The following is a 20,423-nucleotide window of genomic DNA, read 5'->3' as shown; positions in this document are numbered from 1 at the left end:
AGGTTGGCAGGAGTGGGACAAGTGACGGGGGCTCACTCCGTCGTGTGCATTCAATCTTACGACTGCTGGTCTTCTGACCTTACAGCACAGAGGCTTCTGCAGTTTAACTCGCAGTGCCACCACACCCCCTAATGCAAGAAACGTCTGGAGAATATGTGACAGCAAAATTTGCAAAGAGAAATTTGGGGAGGAAAATTATTTCAGCTCTTAGAGGTATATGTCTAATGAAAAGTGTGTCAGAATATAAATTTCTGCACTGATCTTGTGGGAGAGCATTTTGCATTCCTGTGCAATACAGCATATCTCTATAAAATTATTTCTATGGACAACTTAACATAGCATGTAAACTTCTGACTAAATTGCAGAAATAAGTATTCGTAGACCATGAAGAAAACCCTAAAGCATTTGGAATACTTATGTTTTTGGACTATAAGTCCCAGAATCCCCTAGTCAGCAAGCTCACTGGGAGGTGTAGTCTCAATAAGTAACTTTCCAAATACTAGCTGATAAGAGAGAATAGGGAAACGAAACAAAAAAAAATCCACAAAAAGAAAAGGCTCACAACAGGAATTTTCTCTCCAGCATTTCTAATTGCCACTAGAATTTCCTGAAAGCTTTTCTGATGATCCTGCTTGAGGAATCATAAAATTAAAAGGTCCGATAAAGCAGGCTTTATTTTGCAAAGAAGGCAACAAACTGCATGTGTAAGCAACAAGGCTGACTATAAAGAGACAGAACTCATCATCTGAACAGGAAAGGTTGGTTTTTACTGTCAGCGATAACTCAGTGTCCTGCGACTTTTCCTTTCCTCATACATCTCAGGCAACATGAGTTAAAGACTTCTATCAAATCTAGCAGCGCTGCTTCAGCTACCACCACCAATTTCCCACTCAGGATAACTCAAAACGGAAATAAAATGCCTGTGTGAAACTAAGGGCAGAACACTTTCTTATTCTGAATGTGTGTGTAGTTTTGGTTTTGGTTTTGATTTGTATACAGTATTTGACTCAGTGACATAGCAATAAATTTGGAGCTGCAAATGATCATCATGGCACTGCCTTAGCCACTCCCCACACAGTCTCAAGGAATACAGACAGCTGGACTAACGCATGTCAACAAATGTGTCTGACCACTTTTTGTTTCCACTGGGGGAGGTCTTTTACAAACCTCACAACTTTTACATGTCTGTTCAAGACCAACCCATTCTCGAACACTCTGCACTGCAACAGGAATTGCTTCAAACAAAATATTGTTCTAGGAAATCCCTTTTCTCCCTCAGCTACAAGGAAAATTGCAGCTAAGCTTAGAGCAAGCAGAGTAATGTCCAGGGTATAGCTGCTACTAAGCAGAATATCTTGGGGTTTTGAACCTACAAGTCCTGGCTGAATTACACTACACAACAGAATATAATAGAGACAGTTTCCTGATGTCCTTTTTTGTACAACATTTTACCCTCATGGTTAGAATTACATGGGAGGTCCAAATCTTACATTTGTTAGCCTTCTGTGTTTATTCACTCCTGCTGCCCTCCCCCCCCCCCGCCTTCTTCTCCTTCTCCTTCTCCTTCTCCATCACTTTTATATCACAGTAAATGTGTTCAGGACAAGGAAATGGAAGAGCGGCACAATGATTTTTGATTAGGAGTGTGAGGAGCTGTGCATCAAGAAGCACCCAAAGAGAGAGAGAGAATAGGAAAAAGAATACACCAATGGGTACCCAACCTTTTCAATTTGTTCTCAAAGCTCAGATTTAGCTCTGAGAGGATATTACTGTGAACAGGGAAATGTTTCTGGACATTGACATGCAAACAAGCTCGTCAAGCAACCCCATACAGTTTGCTTCCAAATTCTACTAAGCCAAATTGGCACAGCTGGGGCTGCTGAGATGAAGCAAAGATTTGTGTATTTTCCCCCTTTGCCTTTTTCTTTCTTGATGGATGGTGCATTCATTTCCTTTACTTATCCTTTGCAAGCCGGGGAGTGCAAAATGCTTTTCTTGTTTTCTGTTTCTATTTCTTTTATTCATGGTTGAAACTCCAAGCATTGAATTAGAACACAGAAATGCTAGCTGAAACAAATACAAGTGAAAATACTAGAAAGGCAATAAAACCACCCAGCTTGCTGTTTAGTCAAAAGATTGTTAGCTCATTTACTTCTGTTGAATTGTGTTTAACTGATTAATTGTCAGAATAACATGCATAACATCACCCTGGTGGAAATGAAAATTTATCTTCATCAAAAGGTGAAACGAAGGAGATCCCAACATGTTAGTAGTTTGTCTTTTTAGGGCTACCAACAAGTTTTACTCAGCTCTTTTTAGATAATTAGTACTTAGTTTCAGCCTCTTTTTTTTAACTCAGTTTTCATTAGGAACTCTACAGGCTTTGTCACTACATCTAGGTCAATACGATGAAGAAATCAGAATCAGACTCCAACAGAATACATTTATTCCACTGTTTGGTCTGCTGCAGGGAGTGGCTGATTTGTTCCAAAAGACAGCAGTCAGATGATTTCTTTGCTGGAGCAAACCAGCCCACCTTCAGGGTGTTCCTACGCACACCCTTCTGGCCCCTGTCAAGGGCTTCTACTGTTTTGATGTGGGTAGAGTCACTCTGTTTTGGTCTGTTTCCAGCTTGTGAGTTCACTAGAAGTGAACCAAAGTGAGCCTTCCTCTTTTAATATTGAGAAGAGAGTTACTTCAGGATATTGGCAAATTAAACACTTCCTTCTCTCCATGGAGGGGCTGAGGAAGTGAAGAAAAAACTGTGCTCACTACCTTCATACTTGTTGAAAAACAACCCTGACAATTGCTTTATTTTGAGTTAACTGATGAAAAAAGGAGTCAGCGTCAGGGATTTTCCTTTGCTTGGTGTCACTTTGTGAATGGTAGTGAGCAGAGATAAGGGCTTCATATTGAATACAAAGCCCACAGGCACAGGTGGCTGGCCTGATTACTTCCTGCCCCCAGAACCCACTGGCCCACTTACAGCACGGTGCAAAGTGTGTGTGACTAGAATCATTGTCACCAAGCCAATTGGTGCAGTAGCCTTGATGCTGCCGCCCGGTCTCCCTGCTCACCCCACCGCTTCGTAGCTGAGTGGGGAGACTTGACCTCCCGCCCCCTTGCCAGAGTGGCCTGGTGAGCAGGGAGGTGGGGCTGTGGTAGCAGGCTACTGCTGCTTATTAGCTTGCTGACAATGATGCCGGCCATGTGCACCATGCTGTAAGTTGACCCACGGTCTTCTGGGTCAGGAGGTAATCGGGCCAGCCACCCGTGCTGGCAGTCTCCATATTCGTCTACAAATACAGTACAAAGCTCCTATCTCTAGTAGTGAGCACATAAGGATATTCTGTAGACCATCTTGCCTTCGGCCAATGGTTTGTCAACATTCAGGGTGCCTGTGGCCATGTAAAGCTTGGCATCTTTTTTCTTGCTGACAGCATTGACATGATGCTGTGCAGCACTACTGGTCTGTTTGCTGACATTTTGAACTGTAGATACAGAAGCACAATACCCTACATTCATAAACCAGAGGTTTTTGAAGAACTGAATATCGTGCAAAACTCACAGCTACAACAGTAGTTAGAGTCCTCATTTGTATGGGCTCCTGTGTTTTGTTCCAACAATTTGCTTAATAGGTCATTTACACTTCAATGATACCATTCTTGAAACAGCATTAGCAAATATTGGCTCTGATGTAGATTTCCTGCAAATTCTTCATCATAATTTCTATTTATTATGCAGAATGCAATAATTTGGGATAACTTCTGCAAAATAAATAAATAAATACAACCCCTCCCACACATACAACCCAAAAATAGGGTGATAAAGGGATTATTTGATGCTCTTGTTGATGTAGAAATGCTGTTTAGAGCTCAAGAACATTAACAATGCTGTACTAACTGATGGCACTATTGATTTTAATGGGAGCAGGGAAATCTGTGTCTGTGCTGCGTTACATAGACAAAGATTTCATTGTGGCTAGTGGATTTTAACATGCACACGAGTGTCTGTAGCAACGAAGCTTCTGATTCCTCAACTCCTTTCCATACTCACCAGCAGAATGGTACTATTGACACATTAATTCTAATTTGGGAAATATGCACTAAGAAGCTATATAGGTTCACTTTGGACCAATAAAACATAACTGGATGGTGACAGAATCCAAGTCCTTATTTAATAATTTTGCAGAAACTTCACCTATTTGCCAGGACTGGGACAAAAGACAGCTCACAAGATTAAAACAGATACTGGTGAAACAGATAGAAACTGCTACAGCTAAAAAAACTCACAGAAAATTATAATCCTAAAGGACCATTAAAAGATTATAACATTTAAACACTATTTAGTTTTTCAAAATATTTGAGCAATAGTTAATAGCTTCCAAAACAGATGTCTAAAATAAAGAAAGGAACGTTAGAATTGTTCCAGGGCAGGAGGAGGAGGGAAAGAGCAATCTGTATCACACTGGATTTCAAGCACTGTGTATCTGCTCTGGATTATGATGAAGCTACATGAAGAAGCTAATACAGCTATTTTTCCATAGTAACATTACATCTTTGAAGTACCCAACAACCCCAAGTCCTATAAAACAAATAAGAAAATAGAATCTGGAGGAAATTCAGAAAGTTGCGGTTCCTGCACCATGGAAGCAGCCAGTCATCCCCTCTTATACCTGAAGTCCAAAATTCAGTCTAGAGATGCCAACCTTTCTCCCTCTGGTTCCATTGTGAAAATACAGCAGTGGGACAAAGGCTCTTTCTGCAAGGATTAATCAAGGCAACTTAGGCTGAAAGCTATGTTTGCATCCATCCAGCTTGCAAAATGATCATTTTATTCATAACAATAATGATAAATTGATCCACTAAAATATTTTCATTCTGATCAGACATTCTGAAGGCTGTCTCCAGCTCTTTCACCAGTCTGTGGTACATCCTTAGACTGACTTTTCCCATCAGCCTGTTTTACTTCTTTAAAAAGGCATCAGACAATAATGTGTACCGGTATCTGCCAGTGGGATCAAAACCATAAGGCAGTATTTGCAGTGTCAGTACAATTTAATGTACCTTAACTACTTTTATTTGGAAGTACAGCCAAGGGATTTCATGAGAACTAACTTCCAAAAATGTCTGTTTTAGGACCATAGTGTTAATTATATGAAGTGTGTCTGGCATTTACTTTTAGGTGCTATGGGAAACAGTGTCTGCTCTGCCTACACACAGAGCTGTATATTCAGACCTAAGTAATGCCCACTTTTATTATTCCAGGAAAAAAGAAACAGAGAAATTTTGTTTGTGAAGAAGGGCACATCATTCCCTTCTTTCTATTGCTATCCCAGTATGGAATGTAACCTCCTTCCCTGTTTGACTTTCCAGTGAAGCTGCAACAGCTGATTTTAAGCCAACACAGCTGTACTATCTGCCTGCCGCAGGATATGATTTGATGCAACATGCAGCTAATATAAAGAATAAAATTGGGTTAAAGGGTTACACACCAGGAAGCTTTTTCAACAGATAAGTTATTTTGGCATGTCATGCTTTTGGAACTGCTTTACGCTTTTCCTTCCTTTTCTGACCAAAGCATGAAAAGTATAAATGAATAATATAAAAGTATAAATGAATAGCTTTGAAGACGTGGCTTCATAAAGAGAAAGGTTTAGTGAGCCAGGCATTAATTTCCACCAATCTAAGTCTAGGCTTGTTAAAAGTAAACTAAGGCAGCTGCTAACATTGACTTTTGGAATATGTTTTACAATTGTAAACAACTTTGATCCAGTAGGATCAGTAAGAAAATCCTGCAATAATATGCATCCTGTGTCAGAGCTCATTTTGTCATGGCCTGTTTCTAGAATGCCATATCAAACAATCAATACCGACCTAGTCCGTTTCCCTCTTGCTAAAGTCTTCACAAGGAGCTTTCATTATAGAAGGCATTAATGGTCCTACGAGCTGAGCAATTCATTTGTGGGGGAAGTAAGCAATATTTCCCCTTGCTGCGATCCAATATCCCCACCTGTTTTGTCAAGCCATAGTGAATACCGGCAATAGGTAGCAATAAATCTCTAAAAGAAGGAATTGATGGGGAGCAAGCTGTTTCTGCTGTTTGGTAGCCATTGATCAAAGGGTGTTTAAAAGTACAGTATTTAAAATTTGGGTAGCTGCACAGAAAGAAACTGTTCTTTGCAAGCATGAGGACTGTTGCGATGAATCTCAGCAGTATTTGACAGAAAAGGAAGATGGTGTTGTGGACCCTATTAATTGCATGCACGGTGGGAAACTGGCCAAATTGAAGAGAATGGCATCCAGCCCTTCTCACAGCTCCCCAAGACCCTTCTCAACCTGTAATTCATTCCCTGGTAACAAATGTTATTCATCCCTGCTCCTGAGGCTGGTGGTATTACATCTCAAATAGAAGAGGTTTCCCAACAGTTGTATATACAGTGGGGTCTTGACTTGAGAACTTAATCCGTATTGGAAGGCGGTTCTCAAGTCAAAAAGTTCTCAGGTCAAATCTGCATTTCCCATAGGAATGCATTGAAAACCATTTGATCCGTATCTGCTCTTTTCCGTCCATAGAAACTAATGGGAACCTGCTATTCCACCTTCAACCACTAGAGGGGGATATTTTGTTTCTTTTTTCCTTAGGTCAAGAAAGGTTCAGGGAAGGCAGGGAAAATACAGTCCAGGCAGTACAGTACCAGGCAGTCCGAAGCCTGTCTACCAATCCACTCTCTAAACGCTGGGAGGAGTGAGGAAGCAGACAGGCACCCTTTTCACTGGCCAACAGTTTACTGAAAGTTCACATTTTGCACTTTCCCTGCCTCCCACGTGGGTTTTTTCAGTTTTTTTTCAGTTCGTAACTCAAATCTAAGTATATAAGTCAAGTCAATATTTTCCTATGAGAGTGGTTTGTAAGTCAAAATGTTCTTAACTTGGGCCATTCTTAAGTCAAGACCCCACTGTATTTTCGTGACTACAGCTGCAATCTTAGAGCCACTTATATGAAAATAAGCTCCACTGAACTCAGCTAGAGTTTGAGTAGACCTTTAGCATAATGTCAACTTGTATTGTATAACTGTCACAACCCCCACTACAGTGATAAGCTAGAATTTCTCACAGACAGCTATTGAAAAGAAGAAACTGCTGGATCCTGCTGACTCTTGGGGGCCTAGCGTTCTGACCCTTACAAGAAGATAGCTCTGTCCCTCAGTATGAGAAGGGAGGTGGTTCCCCTCTCAGCCCTTAAGAATACTGCAAGATAAAGTGTGAGTTCAGCTAGAAGCTTCCAGATGAAGTGCTCAGCTCCAACAAAAAATTCTTGAGAGAAAAGGCCTCCTCGAGAGTAGGGAGGGTGTCTCCTTGAGAGAAAGCACTTCCTCTATTTGTGCATAATGCTGTTCCAAGTAAAGGCAAATCCCACATACATGGACCCTGTACAGGCATATGCCCCAACTAATAAGTAAGCAAAAACATTTTCAAAACAGTTGTAAAACAATGAAAAGGAAACACCTAAATCTCACAGTAGATTTTAATGTTGCAATAGCCACTACACTCTGCTAAAAGAGGTTACTCAAGAAGAACCTCCGCCAAGCAATACTTACTGCCCAATTTTGCTGCTTTGTTCTTGCTTCCTGGAGTTTCAGAACTGTAAGCAGGATAAGGCCCCTAAATTATGCAACTTAGTTTTTTGCCATCCAATTAATCCCAGCCTACTTCTTTCCCTATATTAGACTGGTAACGGGAAAATTCACAGCTATTCAGAAGTTTTTTGGATGAGCATGCCTGTACTATAAAGACCTAGCTAGATGAAGTGGGGAGTAATTTCTCCCAGCTCTGCCTGCCAGAGAGCTTTGTTCATCCTCAGGACAGTCCTGGGTGGTGGGGAGTGGTTGGTCATGGTCTATCATGTCATGGTCTATCATGTTTCCACCCGCCTTCAAAGTCATCTGGGTTTCACTGTGCATACCTGAAGGTGGATGTCTGGGACAGATTAGAGATCTGAACAGATAACAAAAGGAAGAATACATCCTCTGACATCCATGGAAAAAGGTACTAGTGACTAATTTGTGACCTGTTGGCCAAAATTGTCATCCCAGTTTGTATTTCTATAAGAGAAACTGCAGAACTTTGGTGGAAAACCGATGCTCGTCAACAAGGTAGCAGGTGTGTTCCTGGGCATGTGTTCAATTAATGAGCAGGAACCTGTGGCTGAGACTTGTGGAATTTCCCACATGCAAATGTAAACTGTTGGTAGGATTCTGCCCATTAGTTACAATGGGTCTGTTCCAAACATGACTAAATTTGGTTCCAACCTTGTATTGAAGGTCAGTCTGGCTTTCATAAATTGCCTCCGTCAGATCTCATTCTGACTGTATTTCCTCAACAGCCCCTAACTTGAAGTGATGCCCTTTATTTTCAAGTCTTTTCTTCCTGCCAAACATTTCAGAGCAAAACATTTCCTTATCAAAATACCAATGGTGTCTCTAAATGGCAGGAAGTGCCAAAATAAATGGCCTTAAGACACAACCATAAGACAAATACAGTATAAAGAAATACCATGACGATTCCCAAGGGTGGGTTTTCCTTTGATACTTTTTGCAGGGGTTAATGGTTATTTCTACTTGAATCAAAGAGCACTTCATGTTTTGTATATCTGGATTACAATTGCAAATTACAATTAATGATGATGCTTGAAGCAGTATCGTTCTATTTATATCTTTCTATCATCCTCATTCATTCCTTAGATAGTAGGGTCAAGTTTCATCATACACTGGCACTGATCAACTATGTGAGTTAAGCCAAGGTGATATTAATCATTCTTGGTGCCCTGACTCCACAGATCTAATGAATCTTAACCATTTTTTGACAAGCTCCTTGCATCATTTGGGAAGCAGAGCCTGAGAGAAGTCATGGGAAACTACTAGGAGAAGTCAACTGAGACTTGATCCTACTGGTGAAAGGATGCAGAACGTCTCCTTAGGGATAGCTGAGAGTTGGAAGACTTCTCCAGGAACCCAAAGGGAACAGAAATAAATTACATGGCAATGAAGGCTGTATTAAACAAATAGGGAAACAGCATTTTGCTTCAGGCAACAAGAAGCTCATAAGGTAATCTACCTTGTAATGTCAAACAAATCCTCAAGGTGCTATGAAGTTCTTCAGTTCTTTTAACAGCCAATTTTGGAAAGCGCCTTTTGCTGATCCAGGGCTAAAGTAGAACATAAGGCACAAAAAGCAGGTCGGAGGGAAGTATTTTGTTGCTCCTACCATTATTACATCTTTTTTTAAAACAACAACAACAACAACAATAAAGAGGTATAGGACCATGCCCATGAGAAGATTTCTAGGTCAAATAACCCATCTGGGATTACCTACAGTAGTACTGTGATTTTTATTTTCTCCTTGACCTTGCTTGCAAGGAACTTTCTTCTTAATTCTAGCAGACTGGGAGCTGTGGGTTGAGTGTGTTGCAGAGTTTTTAAAATGTTGGTTAAATTCTTCTAGCTGTGCAGCAGAAGTGCAGGGATTCATAGAGCAGAATAGCTTGAAGTTCCACAAATCAGTCCATCCCTTTTCTCATCAACTGTCACTTACAGTCTCCTACTAATTGAGACATTAGCAGGAGAAAGGGAAAAATGGTTTAATTTACTTACAGTAACCAGATAACACCAAGCTAATCAGTGTTGAGAAGTGAAATAGGCCTATAAGACTACTTCCATCAACAGAGGCTCATTTCATGGTTTTGAGCCCTTTCTGTCAAATTTATAGTACTTTTGTTGAAAGTGTAACTTTCCTATTCTACTTGCATTTATTTCTGCCTATTTGCTATCTAGAGTAAACCTCAATCTTCATGAACCATTCCCATATTTTGTAATTAAATAAGTTATCTCTGATTCCAAGTGGCTTATTTTCACATTTCTCATTCTTTTCATCTCTGATAATTCTTTTATGCAAATACAATGAAATATAGCCTACATAGCTTTCCATCTGGTGATATTGGAGATTGAGGGATCTGCATTAACTTCATACTAAAATTCCAAGCCTTTATGGATATTATGCTAATGTACTGGAGATATTAACAATGATGAATAAAGGTAAAAGGTAAAGGTTCCCCTTGACAATTTGTCCAGTCATGTCCGACTCTAGGCAGTGGTGCTCATCTCCATTTCCAACCCATAGAGCTAGCATTTGTCCACAGACAATCCTCCGTGGTCATGTGGCCAGTATGACTAGACACGGAATGCCGTTTATCTTCCCACCGAAGTGGTACCTATTTATCTACTCATATTTTTGCATGTTTTCAAACTGTTGGCGGGAGCTGGGACAAGCAATGGGGGCTCACTCTGTCACATGGATTCGATCTTACGACTGCAGGTCTTCTGACCTTGCAGCACAGATGCTTCAGCGGTTTAACCCGCAGCGCCACCACGTCCCATAAAACAATGATGAACAGACTCTCCATATTCTATCTTCCTTTTGTTGTTTACCTACATTAAAAGTTACTTTTAAAGGTGCATGGTCTGTCACTTTGATCATTCCTGTTTTAGTCTCTGTTATGCTATGCAACAAGCCTTTAGTGATTAAAATTGTATCTAACCGAGAAAAGATGGCATGTACCACAGAACAGTAGAATTCTTATATTTGTAGTTTGGTGAAGTGCTTAGAATTTTCTGCCAGAGAACTATAGTGGCTGTTCCACTATAAGGATCTCACCATTCCACAAATGCCAGGATTCTGCAGAATGAACATGTAGCAACCAAAGTGGAATCAAACTGCTGTAATTCTGTAATGTAGAACAGGATCGACCCATTTGAATCAATGGAATTTATGGAGGAATTGATGCACGAAATCACCCCATTGAGTCTATGAGCTTATTCTAGTGGGATTTACTATGCCAAGGAACAAGATTTTTGCCAATGTGTTCATACATATATGACATCACAAATGGCAGAATTGATCCTATGTATCCCTGTAAAGAAAACTCAGGAACACATGCATTGTTCAAAGTGTGTATAAACTTGTATTTCAGCTGTTCTGGTTTTATTTATAGTGACCAAAGGAAGCTCTAAGAAAGATAGAATCTCCCTCTGAGAGTTCTGGGGAAGAGAGAAGGGTCATCTAGGTGTTTGGTGCATGCGACTGCACCAACATATTGTAAAATTAGGCCCAGATTTAACTGGGTGTGCTCTCTAAATTACTAATTCATTTAATAGCATATGGTGAAAAAATATTTCTTGACAATGGGAAATTGACTGGATACTGTGTATCTTTAGTATCTATTTTATTCTGGAGTATTTGGTGATGTTTGTATGAATATATAATACAAGTACAAGCATGCCAAACATATCCATAGGAAAGACTTTAAATTATGACTTATTTTCAACAGTTTTCAAAATCCCCACTCAGCATAGCTGGCTAGGATTCTGAGATTTGCCATTCAAAAGCTTTGTTTATACCTATTTGATCTAAAGGTCAGGTAGCTGAGCTAAAGGTCAGGTCACTATAGATAAAACCAGACCAGCTGAAGGAATTTTATACACACATCAAACAATGCATTTGCTCATGAGTGGTTTTTTTGTTGTTTGTTTCTGCAAGGATACATAGGATTAATCCTATAATTTGTAGTGTCACATATGTGTATGAATTGTATGTTAATCACACAGGATTGATTCTGATCTTGACAGAATCATTTTAGAATCACGTCATTTTAGAGATGTTCAGTCAAGGGCAGAATGTGCTCCTTTTTGGCATGCATATGAGATTACATGCTGTGCCACATCCTTTTCACTGATAGATGTTCCAAGGTACATCCATTTGTAAGAAGAGTGTCTAAGAAGCTTAAGTCCAAGGACAGCACTTAAATAAAAAGTGTTTTTGCCACGGCAGCTCTGATGTTTGCAGAGCATTCCTGAACATGAAATCTACACACCACCAATACCTTCGTCTCGGATGAAATCCAAATCATACACATCCTACTCTGGCATGTTTTTAATCCCTCCCAAGGCAAAAGAGGCTCAGTGGGAAAACACCAAAAATTGGGCCTTCTTGGCAGTGGCCCCTTGCCTTTGGAACAACTAACCTGTTGAGATCCACCTGGCTCCCTTGCTGAGGGCCTTCAAGACTAACGTGAAGACATGGCTATACAGGCAAGCCTTCCCTACAGCCATTACCTAGCCTATCTATCCTTTTCTTCTTTTTCTTTTCTCTCCTTCTTCTCCCCCCTTCCTTTGTTTCCTTTCCCATCTTGGATTAATCTGTATTTTATCTTAATTTATTTTTATATTATATGTAAACCGTCCAGAGTAGATACGTTCTAGATGGGCGTTATACTGTATAAATCTAATAAATAAATAAAGTAAAGTAAAATAGGGGATAGAAAGCAGGAATTATCACAGTTGCCAGATCTCACGCTTTGGCCCTGAGACTCAAATGCAGGGATCCCTCCCCTTGGTCTAAGATTGAGCTCCTGAAATTTCAGGGAATAAGCATCTGCGAATCTCGCAATCCCAGATTTTGTAGTTCATTCTCATGAATGAAGGATATTGTATACTCATCCTAAGTAGCTCACTTGTCTTTTCTATTACTTCTGTTGCATGCTGTAGAGCTGCTGTTGATAGAAGAACCCACACCCTAGTTTTTAATTAATCATCAAGTCCCTGCTACATTGGCTGTTTGCCAATGTACCTCCTGCAATTCTTCCTGGGTCCACTTGCTGTGCCATCACAATAGCCTCTAAGTCTCTGGGAATAGGATGCTGCCAACATGACAGCCCCACACCCTATATTCCTTCCTCAGTTCCCCCCCCCCCCCCAGTATGGCGGCTTTCTATACATTTGTCGTGCCCATTCCCTTTCAGCGTACTCACGAGGCACCTTGAACTCTACCCACTCTCCTGTCCAAGGATCTTCCTGGATCAACTGTACAAGCTCTTCCTTTTTCTCTCCTTTCTCCTCTCTTCCCCAACATGCTTCTGCCTCTTCACCTCCTTCCTCCTCCTTATCCTCCTCCTTTCCCACCCGATTTGTGCCCCCTTTAGCCTCTTCTTTTATTTCTAGTTTACTTAATTCCTTTTCTGTCACTCCTATCTCTTGTGATTCTTCCTTTACTTGAGAGGCGGACGGTATACTCTCCTGATCCTGGGCGAGGTGACTTGTTGCCTCACAACAGGTTATTTCTTTTTAGCTTAGACTGCTACACACTCCTTTACTAGATAAGTTCCATTGAACACAGTGGGACTTACTTTTGAATATATATACTTAGGATTGTGCTGTGAAGAAATGAACTTTTGATGCATAGGAAGTTATTTGAATTGCTGTGACAGGCCCAAATCTGGTTTTCTATATCATATGGTAGATCTGCGGCCTGATGCCGGTCCATGGCCTTCGCAGGACCAGGCCACAGAGACAGGTCTCCTGCCCCGCAGCACTTCCCCTCGCCTGCCCTCCCACATGCATGACCCACCCCCTCGCATGCACATGTGCCCCACCCACCTGTGAGCACACCCCGCCCATCCACACATACACACAAGCACACCCTGCCCCCCCCAAGCATGCGGGTCCTCCCCAACCGGTCCGCAGTTCTGAAAAGGTTGGGGTCCACTGCTCTAGGGGACTGAGAATAGCAAATGACAAGAACAACTGTGGGAAATCTGCATTAATTGTAGTGAGATCTTGGATTTGTCCATTCAGTAGCAAATTCATTTAGTGGTACCTACTCCCAGTTTAGAACTGTATTGTCAGCTTTGCAGCACGTGAAAGACAAACGAATTTATTGTATCATACTATTTCCTGTATGACTGGTTTTAAATATTTGCTTTTCTCTTAAGACATTCATTTGTTCACTTCACCCATACGAGGAACAGTGCTAGTGCCTACCAATTCACACATAATGTATCTAGTGTTGTTTGCATACACATTACAGTATCTGTAAAACCAGATTTCAGAAATACTGGCTGAAATCCAGTAGTAAGGCCTATTGAATCCATGAGGATTTGGTAAGTCAACACCTATGGAACACCTAAGTTCCATAGATTCAACAGGTGTACTCTAGTTGTGGCTTAGTACTGGATTTTAGCCATGGTTTGTACTACTCCAGTCTTATAGGGAAATTATTCTGTGCTTTCAGTCTACTGTATGACTTCTTTTAAATGTGTTTTACTCTTTTCAGATTCACCTTAAATTATTTTATGGCTCATTTTTGTACAAGAGTTAAAACAGTAAGTTTTTCATATTGCTTGGGGGTTAATATTGGAAGCAGCTACAGAGGTTGCACTATCTGCAGATTTGTTTTTGTGACCTTTAGGAAATGAATCTGAAACAATCGACTGACATCACCTGTGGTGTTATATGTCAATATTGCTACAAATATATGCTCACTGCACTGGATATTTGGCACTGTATATTGCACAGCAGTTACTCCTGCAGGAATGCACTTAACTCCGACTGGTTCTGTAAATACACAGCCCACATAGGAACTACAGTTCTGAATTATCTGTTTGCGCACCGAATTCCAAGAGGTTATCACTGAGAACTTCAGATTAATCTCTGTAAAGTTAGGTTATACATATTAACATATTTCATTGTGGTATCTTGTGTTTGTGCGTGTTTAAACAATGTAGTTCAGAACCCAGCCCAGCAGCTAACTGGATTGTGCATCACTGTTCTGTGTAAGATTAATTACAACTGAACGACACATAGGACATTTAAGTTGTGCATTTAATTTTGTTAACCAGAAACAAGCATACTTACAATTTTACACATACAGTACTGTACTGAAACCACCTAACCAACATTCAGCATGTACTTAAAGCGATTCTGTCTCTGCTTTGGCAGCAATTGTTTAAATTCAAAGACCCCGTCGGCATGTTTTGCATTACAATTTTAGGCTAATTAAAGTTATTTACATCTCCTGGCGGTGAAACGAAGCCTTTTAAATTCCCTCGTTACAACGGTTAATTGCTGACAAGTCTATAAAAACAAAACGTTCAGCTACAGAACAGCAGCACGTGAACAATGAGTTGGGAAAATAAAAACAAACCCTGCGGTTGGCAAACAATGGGAGTCTTTAGACGACTATGGCTACATGTCCTCATTCACTGGGCGCCCAACGCCGAGGCTGCAGTTAAATCTTCGTGATTTATTAGCAGTCCCGGGAAAAAAAAAAGCATCTTTTGCCGACACCCCTTTGCAACCCGGTTGTCTGCAGCCCTGCCAGCTTCTGCGCCCGCTCGATTTTGTACAACCTGCGGTTGTGCGATTGACTCCACTGGGTGCCTTTTGGACCTTTTCTTCGAAGATCTGCAACGCGGCCTCTTCCTCTTGCCATCCCTCGCTTTGATGGCGGCCTTCCCCAGGGGGACCCCCGGCACCGTTACCTGGAGGTCAGCCTCCCGGGCTGAATTCGGATGGAAACGGGACCCGCCCAGGTATGTATTTCGTATAAGCACAGAGGCTCCTGTGTAGCCTCTTCCCCCTCCCTCCCCGCAACTCCATAAGCTGCTTTCTTCGGGCGCCGGGACTGAAAGCTCCATTCCTTTCTCCGGCGACACCACGAGCACAAGCGGATGCGGGAGGGGAGGGCCCAGTCTTCAAGGGGGCACCTCCCGCCCTCCCCCCCCCATAGGAGTCCGGGCTCCCCATTGCTCGTTGGTAATCTTCGCCCTGTTCCTGCTCCAGCGAAGCTTCAGGTTTTGGATACGCTTCCATTCGAAGCCGCCTCCTTAAAAACGAGTCCTCATTGAGGAGATGGATAAAATGCTTGTGTCGTTGTCTTCCCTCCCTCACACCCCCCCACTCATTCCTTTACACACACGTCTTCTTCTCGCTGTCTTGAAGCCCTAGAGAGGTTTAAATTTTTTTTAAAAAAGAGAGTCTTGTGGCATCTCAGATTTATTTTAGTACTCATGACCACCACCACTCCTCCTCCGCCACATTTCTTCTTCCAACTCCGCCAAGGCCAGGCCCATCAAGTCGTGGGCGTCCACGGCACGCTTCGCCTCAGCTGCAGCTCTTCCCTGCCTTGCCTCTGAGGAGTTCCTCCCTCCCCAGCCACGCTCTGGCAGAAGGCAAGCAGGTCATACCCCCGACCGAAGCCCCCTCCTTCCCCCTCCCGCTCCCACTCCCTTTTGGCTCTCCCGTTCCTCTCCCACCAACCTAAAGAGAAAGACTAAGGCCAGTACCATTCACGGGCGATAGGGGTAGGGACGAGAATTGCCACACTCTCCTTGTTTCTCCGCGGCGGGCAGTAGCGCGGGGGCGGGGGGGGCGGGGTCTGGCTCGAGGTGTGGGCGGGGCCCCTACGTGAGCCCCCCCCCTCGCTCACGGTGGGAGTGGTAGTGTCCACCCCACCCACCCCCAGGAGCGGAAGTAGCTGACAGACGGGCTGCCTGTCCGCTCGGTGGCCCTCGCGCGTCGCTCCGATCCAACCGGCGCCGTTTCCCCTCAGAAGCCCGTGAGGAAAGTTGGGCTCCGGCTCCTTCTCGGCGCGGGCGGCGTCTCGGATGCGGCGGAAGCAGAAGCGGCTGCTGCAGGCGGTGGGGCTGGCGCTGGCCGTCCTCGTCTTCCTCCCCAACGTGGGACTCTGGTCCCTGTACCGGGAGAGGCAGCTGGATGCCGGCGGAGGTGGTGAGGGAAGAGAAGGAGGCGCCGCCGCGGGGGGAGCCCGCGGGGTGGTGGCGCCGAAGGGAGCGGCGGCAGCAGTCCGAGAGGAGGAGGAGGCAGAGGTGCAGGTGAGAAAACTAGCCGAGCCGCATCTTCTCCCTCCCCTCCCCCCAGAGGGGCGACTCCGGGAAGAGCTGGCGCCCCTTGGAATGGAGATGGAGGCGGGAGGGTCTTTCTGGCTGGGAAGGCGGCGGCGGCCGGGACCTGGCTCGCTCTCTCTCTCTCTCTTGCCTCTTTCATCCCCGTTTCTGTAGCCTGGTGACGGAAGAGGAAACGCGCGCTCCCGCTTTCCCTCTCCTCCGAGGCTGAAGGGCTGTTGGATGTAGTATCAGGGGAAAGAATGGACCGACTGATAAGGGACACCGGAGATGTGGAGGGGCTTGTGTATATAGACCCCGTGAGAAGGTGGAAGCCGTTTAGAGTGTCTTCCTCTTAGGGCTGGCTCGAGGGGCTTAGTTGAGGTGGGGGGGGAGGGGGAGAAGAAGGAAGGAAGGAAGGAGGAAATCCGGAATGCCTTCCAAGAAAATGAGGTCTTATCAGATCCCACCCAGCAGACAAGAGTTCTGGATGTGGCAACCATCTGGCTGTGTGGTCAGACAAGGAAATGCCAAAGATGAATGCACATTTAAGGTGGAATGAGCTACTACTGTACTTTAGCCCATGTTGCAAATGTGGGTGGAATGAGAGGTGGCTATACCTGTTGCCTTAAGCTTTTGCTTCCCCTCAGCCTTTACACAGACAGATTTTTGTCTACAAGCATTCATGCACCTGCCTTCTAGGTTTAGCCTCTTCAAATGAGATTTCTGTTCATAGTTGCTCTCTCTTATTCTCTCCCCCCCCCCCCCCCCAATTTTCCTTTCTGTACTAGACATTGTGGAAGGTTGGATAGTTAAATGCATTTGTGCCTTTATGGAGAAAACAGGCACCTTTTAAAAATCAGATAGGCTTGCAGGATGATTTTGCAGGTTAGCAGGAGTCCTTGATGACATCCAATAGCTTGCTGTTTGAAACCTTTCTTATTATGTGTTCTTTATATTAAGAAGTCCTGGATTTCTCTCTTTCAATAATGTATGGTTAGCATTTTTCATTGTGGCTTTTTGTAATGAGAGGTTGACTCTAAAGAGCATGAATTGTCACTGCTAAAAAAAGCTTTGCTGTAATACTCTTGCTGTTCATGATTCCTTAGCACTAAGAGGATAAAGCTACAGTTTAATTATGCATCTCAGGATGTGGAGTCTTATGCTATAATTTATAAACCTCAGGGAGTGAACTGCTGTTATCTGTTGCACTCTATAAGGTGCCACACTACCCGGGGAGTGTTGCTAAAGTTATTGAGCTACCACTTTTATATTTGTAGCATTTAAAAATGTTATGGAGAGAGTGATGTGAATTACGGTTAAAGTATTCTGACGAAGACAAGAGCACAAGCTAGCTTTAACTATGGTTTAAACTGTTTTGGGTACCTTGGGTTGTTTTGAAGCTGTGGCCATATTTCCCAATGTAAAAGGAAACTATGATTAAGTCCAACTTTGGGTTTTGCTCTTGCAGTTGTACAAAGAATTAAGTGGCCTCCAAGCACCTATGTTTGGATATACTGTATATATTTCATACACACATGGGCATACTCAAGAGCCACTCCAGGACTTTGAAGTTGTCAAAGTGAAGTGGCCACTCTGGTTTAGAGAATAATGAAAATGCACCAGAGGTACAGAAAGGAAGAAATAAAAAATCTGCCAGTTTTCTTGACCATGCTTATAATAATCATGTGTGTCAAGTCAATTCTAATTTATGGTGGCCCTTTTCATAGTTTTCCTGCTGTACCAAATTGTATTTCAGATTGGAGCTGAGGAAGTGTGGTCTTCTATTTTATTGTAGTTTTCTGATGGGAGAGGAGACTATGGTCTTACCAAGCTGCTCTGCTTCAGAATAATATTTGAAAAAAAATACAAAGTAACAGTTATATGACAGTTATAAAGGAGATATGAAGATGTTTGTGCTTTAAAAACGCATAATTATATTCTTTGGGATACAGGGCTTCTCTACATGTGGTAATGGGAGTAGGCTGAGTGGGCTAAATAGGGTCAATACAGGCCAGGTCAAGGTCTGGTATGCCACTTGTGTTCCTCACATCCAAATGGTATACACAACTCAAGTGATGACTGTATTTGGTTTGGCTTCTTCAGATGTCAGTTTGCCATATTGTGAAGAGAGCCATTTCAGAGTATTGGCAAGTGACACCTTCTTCTGTGTCTCCATGGAAGTACAAGAGGGTGTGATTTTTAAAAAGGGATCATCTATATATGTAGAAAACTTCCTTCCAGAAGTGGGAGAAGACAGGTGGGAGCAACAAGGGTACTTTCCCCCCTTTTCTTGTCTTTGTTTATTCTTTTACTGGCTTAACTGTCCGGCTGAGAACCTACTTGCAGCCAGATCTACCAGCAGGCAATCAAACAGCCACAAGGCTTGCTTGTGTTAATTTCTAGTAAACACATGCACCGGAAATACAGTAAACCAGAATGGAGCAACCTACCTGCACCAGAAAAGTAGAAGCCCCTGATAGGGATCCAGAAAGGTGCAAGTACAGTGGGGGCTTGACTTGAGAACTTAATCCGTATTGGAAGGTGGTTCTCAAGTCAAAAAGTCTGTAAGTCAAGTCTCCATTGACCTACAGTGCATTGAAAACCGATTAATCCCGTAACAGGCTGTTTTTGTTCCATTTTGGTTTTTTTCTGGTCTGTAAGTCAAATCTCAGTCTGCAAGTCAAACCTAAATTTTGCGGCCAGAGAAGTCTGTAAGTCAAGCCGTCTGTAAGTCAAGCCATCTGTAAGTCAAGGGTCCACTGTAGGAATAATGCTCTAAGGATGCTTTGGTTCACTCCAGTAATTATATCCTGTGATTGTTGGAAAAGGAATTGAACCAAGTCGTCCCGACAGGAGACCAAACAGTGGGCTAAATGCCCATCTCATCACACCCACAGTTCTGTTTCAAATTGAAAATAAATGAGAATGCATACAGCTGGAGTGTGGTGTGTAAATGAAAATAATACTCTATAGTGTTGTACTCCTCCTGAAGGATCTTATTTGTAACTGGGAGTTCTAGATTTGTTGCGAAACTACACGTAGTGTTGATATACGAAAATGATTTTTAAAAGCTAAAGAAGGTTTTGCTTAGGAACAATCATTCTAGAGAGGAATGCTAAATTCCTCTCTATAATAATTGTTCCTCATTTTATGAATTAGCTGCATCTAGAGCTGACCTAACATGGCTGCTTTTGAAAATGTTTCAGAAATTTCAAGTAAAATGTGGCCACCCAGATATTGGTGGAGATGAGGATGAGAACACTGCCACCAAGTTTTGCACCTCTTCTGAATGTCTCTATTAAATGAGGCAAGGAAGGTACCCATTATGCAGAGGATGCTTGGGGTGGTGTACCATAGTTTATGGTATCAGCCTTTCCAGAAGGGTTCAGCTGGCATCATCTATATGCTCTGATTCGTATCAGATGAGTATTTTTTATTTTCACTGGCTTTTAAATAGTCCATATGTTTTTGACAGGACTTTTTGTTTCAAAATCTGTTTTACTTTTTCAAAACTTATTAGAACCTTTGTTGATTGCATCTTTTAGTTGTCATATTTTTTATAAGCCACTCAGAGAATAGTTGGTGATGGTGGATCATTCATGTGTGTGCTACTTTGTCCTACTTTGAATATCTTAAGGTGTGGGATATATAAATAGTTATACAGTGGTGCCCCGCATAGCGAGGTT

General features: G+C 42.5%; 1 protein-coding gene and 1 long non-coding RNA gene across 13 annotated transcripts in view; one reads left to right on the top strand and one right to left on the bottom strand.

The window, feature by feature from the left end:
- The window catches only part of LOC110080767 (uncharacterized), a 39,039-nt gene extending 22,732 nt beyond the window's left edge, over positions 1 to 16,307 (bottom strand). Inside the window, exons 1-2 of the long non-coding RNA XR_012083656.2 lie at positions 16,177 to 16,307; positions 9,117 to 9,207 (exon numbers count right to left, since the gene is read on the bottom strand). This is a non-coding gene — a long non-coding RNA (uncharacterized LOC110080767). The remainder of the gene's footprint in view (positions 1 to 9,116; positions 9,208 to 16,176) is intronic.
- Positions 13,520 to 20,423, top strand: part of GALNT10 (polypeptide N-acetylgalactosaminyltransferase 10) — a 91,359-nt gene continuing 84,455 nt past the window's right edge. For 11 of the 12 annotated variants that reach the window (XR_013541832.1, XR_013541831.1, XM_020796950.3 and 8 more), the window contains exon 1: positions 16,355 to 16,725. Coding sequence is in view for 10 of the 12 variants with exons in the window: in XM_020796950.3 (XP_020652609.3) it covers positions 16,498 to 16,725 (228 nt within the window). In the remaining 2 variants the exon portion in view is untranslated. Of the gene's footprint in view, positions 15,424 to 16,354; positions 16,726 to 20,423 lie in introns of those variants that run through there. The other variant, XM_078385613.1, reaches the window with a different exon arrangement.

Source organism: Pogona vitticeps, chromosome 2 (genome assembly GCF_051106095.1).
Source record: "Pogona vitticeps strain Pit_001003342236 chromosome 2, PviZW2.1, whole genome shotgun sequence".
Taxonomy (NCBI): Eukaryota; Metazoa; Chordata; class Lepidosauria; order Squamata; family Agamidae; genus Pogona; species Pogona vitticeps.
Note: the sequence above shows the minus strand (reverse complement) of the source record. Positions and strands in the feature narration are given on the sequence as shown.